At 38.2% G+C, this 6,056-nt stretch overlaps 1 protein-coding gene across 1 annotated transcript; it reads right to left on the bottom strand.

The window, feature by feature from the left end:
* Window positions 1-1,741: 1,741 nt before the first annotated feature.
* Window positions 1,742-5,557, bottom strand: prlh2r (prolactin releasing hormone 2 receptor). The gene is made up of 3 exons (XM_020650215.3): window positions 5,445-5,557; window positions 3,561-4,387; window positions 1,742-2,710 (listed from the first exon to the last, which is right to left on the bottom strand). The coding sequence occupies exons 2-3, from the start codon at window positions 4,383-4,385 to the stop codon at window positions 2,387-2,389; spliced, it is 1,149 nt and encodes a 382-aa protein (XP_020505871.3). The 5' UTR covers window positions 4,386-4,387; window positions 5,445-5,557; the 3' UTR covers window positions 1,742-2,386.
* Window positions 5,558-6,056: the final 499 nt, after the last annotated feature.

Here is a 6,056-nt window from a genome sequence, read left to right on the forward strand (position 1 = left end):
TTGATTTAAAGTGAGGACAATATGGGCATTAAAACATTTTAGAAAAAGAAGACACACGTTCTCACAGCAACATTATATGGTTTGTAAAATGATTGCTAGCAATGCGTACATTTTTCAAACTGAAGCAGAACGTTGTTCACAGTAAAGTATTTTAAAATATCAACAAGTCATCATAATTTGCATTTTTTTTAAAAACTTTTTTAAAATCAGTGCATGACGCTACAAAGACATAAACTTTATATTCCTTCATTCATCAAAGTTTCCCTCTGGTTTGTTTGCTCTTTACTATTATTCACATCACATTAAACAGCACAATCTTTTTCTTTCTCACCATGTAAAGTTGACATTAAATACACTGAACATACTGCTTGGACTTAACAAATGTCACAGCAAGAGCAGAAAGACTGACATTAAATAGATTAAATATCATAACGTAATATGAACATATAATCCTCCTTATGCTATACCAGTAGAGGTGCAAACGCAGGGAAAATAAACAATAAGATAAAGACATTAAAATGACTCTTGAACAAAAACAAAAACATGCCATGAGTTTATATAAAGTATTTCAGATTCACAATAACATAAATATAAACAGCAATTTAATGAAAAACTATAACTTTTCCCACAGTTTTTGGCCAATAAGATCTAAATGTTTTTTACATTTCAAATGTTTTTTTCAGTGCTTATTTGACTTTTTGTACATGAATGCACACACATTAAGAAATTATACCAAACACAAATCATGCTAATGATTTCATGGTTATTTTTTTGTTATTAAGAATGTGACAAAATCGAGGTGCTCGTGGCGCAGTGGTTAGTGCGCGTGCCCCATGTACTCGCTCTCCCTGATTTCCGTCTCTATTCATTGTTCTATCTCTCCATTAAAGGCACAAAAAAGCCCAAAAATAAATCTTAAAAATAGAATGTGACAAAATCCAGCTGTAAACCCTCTGTGTGAGGTTAAGAGTTTTGTCATCTCTAATTAGTATTATTATAATAATTATTATTATAATCATTATTATTACGTTGTTGAATCTCGTCCTTGTTTTTTTATTATCTATTTCCGTGGATGATAATACACCAATGGTCTCTCTCAACACTTATTTCATTTAATACGCTGTTATATTTCATCTTTCTTGAACTGCGACATACACACTTATTCTTTTGTTTAATTTTTGTATTACTTAATTTTATTATCATCATTATTAGATATGAAACATAGTATTTTTATATATTTTTCTTGTCATTTAAATCATTATTCATTTATTTAATTTTGCCCTTTTTGTTTGTTTTTGTTGTATTTTTTTATTTTTCTCCTCTCTTATTTTTATTTTTTCTTTATTCACTACTACAACTTAGTTTTTTTCTATTCTTACAATTATTTTGATTTATAATGTTATTCCCTTTATTCCTTTCGATATACATCAGGCATCACATCATCTGTTCAATTTCAAAATTCAATTTCAATTTCAAAATTTCATCATGCAAACTTTTTATCTGTTTATTCTTTATTTGATTGTTTTTTTGTTTTGTTTTTCCCTTCTTCCAAAGTTTTCGGCTTCATGTTACTTCCATTCCATCATAAGACATATCATCATCATTAGAATTATATATTATTATTATTATTATTATTATCCCTGTTTCCCCTTTTATTAAATTTTTTTATATATTACTCTTTCCTCTCTCCTCTCTCAAATACACACACACACACACACACACACACACACACACACACACACACACACACACACACACACACACACACACATATACCCTCTGTCATACCAACCAAGTGACCCCAAGTGGGCCCAAAACGTTGGTCAGAGATATTTTTGTTGCGGAGGATGCTCAAGAGGGAGGGGCATGACAATTATAATACAGGCTGCTGCACTTGGGGCGGGGGGGTGGGCTTCCCTCTGCTGGGTCTGGTGGCCCCTCCCCCTCATGTGTGCTCTCTGAACAGGCCGGGACCTGCAGGTCCCCTCCTGAGGGTCTGGGGGCTGCTGCTGCAGGACCCGGCCAAAGAAGAGAAAAATAATAGCTTTGCCTCTCCCTCCATCCTACCCTCCAATCAAATCAAACGCTCAAACCAACCCCGCTTATCTAGTCTTCTGACTACTCAAAAGCGCTTTTTCACTGCAGGTCACACCTATTCACATACTGATGACAGAGGTTTCTGTGTAGTGACCATCAGAAGTAACTCATCTCATTCATACACATTCATACGCCGCTGACGAAGCAGCGGGAGCAACTTGAGGTGAAGTGTCTTGCACAGAACACTTCGGACATGTGGTTGCAGGAGCTGGGGATCGAACTCCCAACCTTCCAGTTGAGAGAAGACCGACTACCAGCTGAGCCACAGTCGCCCGAAAAAACATACTTTCTAATCGTAGTTATCTTGAGGACCTAAGTTATTTGTAACACCTGGCAAATCTGTCACAAAGGTAGAGGTGTGAAGGCGCTGCACTCTGTGAGACATCGTCAGAACGCTTGACCCTTGACCCCTGCCCTTTCCTTTGCTTCTCTGCCGGGACAAGAAGTGATTACACAGGCAGGACAAGCACTTTTCATGCAGCGAGGCATAAATAAAAGGGTTGTAGCAGGCAGAGGTCATGGCCAACAGGTGACTTGACACCTGGATGATGTTCACGTAATTTTTACCCAAGATGGAGAAGTCTGTGTCCAGGTCACGGATGAGATTCACCACCTGCAAAATTAAATTCTGTTATGAAAAGCTTTCATCAAAAAAGTCAAGAAAATATATTTTATACGTAATTATCTTAGAAACAATGAGAAAGTTGACATTTATCTGCAGGCAAATACAAATGTACAATATGCTGCAATTAGCGTAGCTTAGCCAGTGCCAAGACTGAAAAGGGGAAACAGCTAGCATATATGTTTGTTTGTTTGTTTTTTTAAACAACCAACTAGAACAAAACATTATGTATTTAGTCTACTTGCTGTCACTGTTTTGCCCAACAAATAGTCTGCTAGTTGGCTACCAGCACCAGAGTGCATTTTCACAATTATCGCTGATAAGAAGCAGGTCATCACTTTTTTTTTTTTAAATCATCACTTATTGTTTTAGCTTGAAAGAAAAGGCTGTAATTTGTGATCTCTTTAATTTGTTTATTCACTGCCTAAAGGCTATGTTGCGATAGTTTCTGTTAGACAAGCCTTTATTTTGAAATTACACTAAAAGAACTTATGGTTGATCGCAAGAGAAATAACCCAAGTGAGGAAAAAAGGTCAAATGAAAAGTCAAGGAGTAAAATATTTTCTCAAATAAGATTTGTTACCGTCGAATTTGTATTGTAATGTTTAAATATTATTTGTGTTTAAACACGTTTTTAATTAAAGTAATAACTACTAACTAGCAGTAGTAAGCTGGTTTAACTCAAATGTTGTTGTTTTTTTACTATTTCTGTGTGTTGTGTTACCTGCTTTATGTTGGTTTGGGGATAAATGATGAATGTTAAAATCATCAGTTCAGGTTTCTGAACATCCTCGAAGGGATATGCTGCAGTGTCTCTTTCACCTTTTTCCTGTAGGCCTACCTGTAAGGGGAGCCAGGAGAAGGCGAAACCGAGGACGGAGACCAGCAGCAGGAGGAAGGTTTTCCTCTTCCGCCTGCTCCACAAAGACCTAGCTGATCTCAGCTCTGGACACGCTGTTAAACCTGAGGCGGTCCTCTGTTTTAGCTGAAAGGATATAGCACAGTAGGAGATGGAGACGGCAGCCAGTGGGACAAAGTAGGAGAAGAAGAGGAGGAAACAGGAGTAGATGATGCGGCCTTGCTCCTCGCCATCCCAGAACTCCTCACACACGGCCATCTGCAACCCTGCTGTCCTCAGGTCCAGGTATACGGTGTGCAGAGCTGTAGGTGTGGACAAAGCCAGAGAGGAGAGCCAGATCAAGAGCACCAGACCCAAACAGAAGTGACACCCCGCTCTTTTGCGGATTGGATAAGCCACAACCACGTACCGATCCACTGCAATGGCCATGAGGGACAGGACGGCTGCATAGACCGCCGCAGACTGCATGACAGTCACAATATGACACATGCGGCCTCCAAACACCCATCCACGCCTGTCGAAGGCGTATGACGCTGTCAAAGGGACACAAAAGACGCACATGACCAGGTCAACAAGTGCCAGGTTGCTGATCAGGAAGTTTGTGGTGTTGTGTCTTTTCTTGTTGCGCCAGATGAGGAAGAGCAGGAGGAGGTTACCGGAGCAGGCGACCAAGACCACGGTTGAGTAGAGAGGTAGGAAGACGAGTTTCAGTTCGTACAGGAGATCCAGGCCGGAGAAGGAAGGGGTGGGAATGAAGGGTGATGAAGAGTTCTTCCAGGAGCTGTTTGATGACATCTCCAAGTCCATAGCTGCAGAAACCAGAAAATGAACAATTTTGATAAAATTCCCGAACCCTAATAAGTATTTGACTTTTAGGATATTTCTCATTTAACACCATCATTTGCTGCATATATTTTTTATATATGAACAATTTCTTTATGGAACAAAAGAGCTATCAACAATCAATTTTGAGTTTTTTTTTGTCCTTTCCATTTACAGCAGGAATAATATCTTCAAAGTCTGATTGAAGATTGTCGTCTATCATCTGCCAAAACATCTGTACAGGTAGTCCACATTGACATACTTGATCCCAGATACTGCTTAGCAATAATACATACTGGCACTGTAGAGTCAGATGTCATGCAACAGCGTCACAATAAGCATCATTGCCGATTTATTCCATCTGAAGCTTTGGAAAGCTGTCTCAGAACAGCTGTCACTTAATTATGCATTAACACAAACCACACGTCAGTAAGCACATTGTATTTTCAGCTCAAATTGGAATATGATACAAACAACACATTGGCTAGATTAATTCTTGAATATTCAGCAAATTATACAAACGGTATGATATTGAAATAAATATACATCAAACAGATTTTGCCAAAATTCTAATTGGATTTAAAGAAAAGGAAAAGCATCAATATGTTAATGCCACGGACAGAGAATGATTCAGTCATTTTAAATGACCTACTTTCGATTCTAGACGTCTTGATCACCCTAACATTTTTCCATACTGGACTCTTCTTAAACTGTCGGAATCGTCCAAGGAGCTCTGGTTCAACTGTGACTTGATAAGAGTGATTAGAAAAAATAAGCTAATGGTTTCTTTTCTCATGCTTTGATATGTCACTGTGTTATTGACTTGAACAGATTGACAGTGCATTGCTCTGCATATAGTTTACATGTGGTTATGAATATTGCTTGAAGACAAAATCTCAAGCAGCGTTTTAAGCTCTTGATTCACAAAACATAACTCAATCTTAATAGTAAACTTCCATATGTCATCTACGGAATGATAAAATGTAATTTTTACAGTCGCCAGATGAAAAATAAAGATGAAGTGTAAATTGAATGAAACAATACCTCCGTGAGCTGTCAGTCAAACATTTTCTTTAAAGTCTTGGACAGTTCAGCACCGTTGTGTCTCTTTTATCCATAGAGAGTCCAACTGTTGTGCAGCCTCACCTCTTCGCTGCAGCCTGCTAAGATGTCAGAATAGAGAGGTGAGCTCCTTCCATCTCTCTCTCTCTCTATCTCTCTCCCTCTCTCTCTCTCACACACACACACACACACACACACACACACACACACACACACACACACACACACGACACAAATACACAGCAAACAGTACACGTAAGTGAGTCATCAACCCACAGAGAAAAAAATTAATTATTGTCTTTTCAGACTCAACCCTGGAGAGCAATCATGATAATCTACTGACAGTCCACTTGAGATCTTTCGTGCCTCTCAGGTCATACGTAGTGATTTTATAATAACCTATGGTATTTTGAATCTGATATGAAACATCTATAATGTTGCTGTTGGGAATTTGAACGTGTGAGGGCTTTTATACAGTCCATCAAGTATGAACCTAGCACACTAAATCATATTTTTTTTCTCCTAAATTGGGACTGTAACATATACAAGTCAGCTGAGCACTGAATGTCAAATGTGACAATGTGAACTAGCAAC

Source organism: Labrus bergylta, chromosome 18, assembly GCF_963930695.1.
Source record: "Labrus bergylta chromosome 18, fLabBer1.1, whole genome shotgun sequence".
NCBI lineage: Eukaryota > Metazoa > Chordata > Actinopteri > Labriformes > Labridae > Labrus > Labrus bergylta.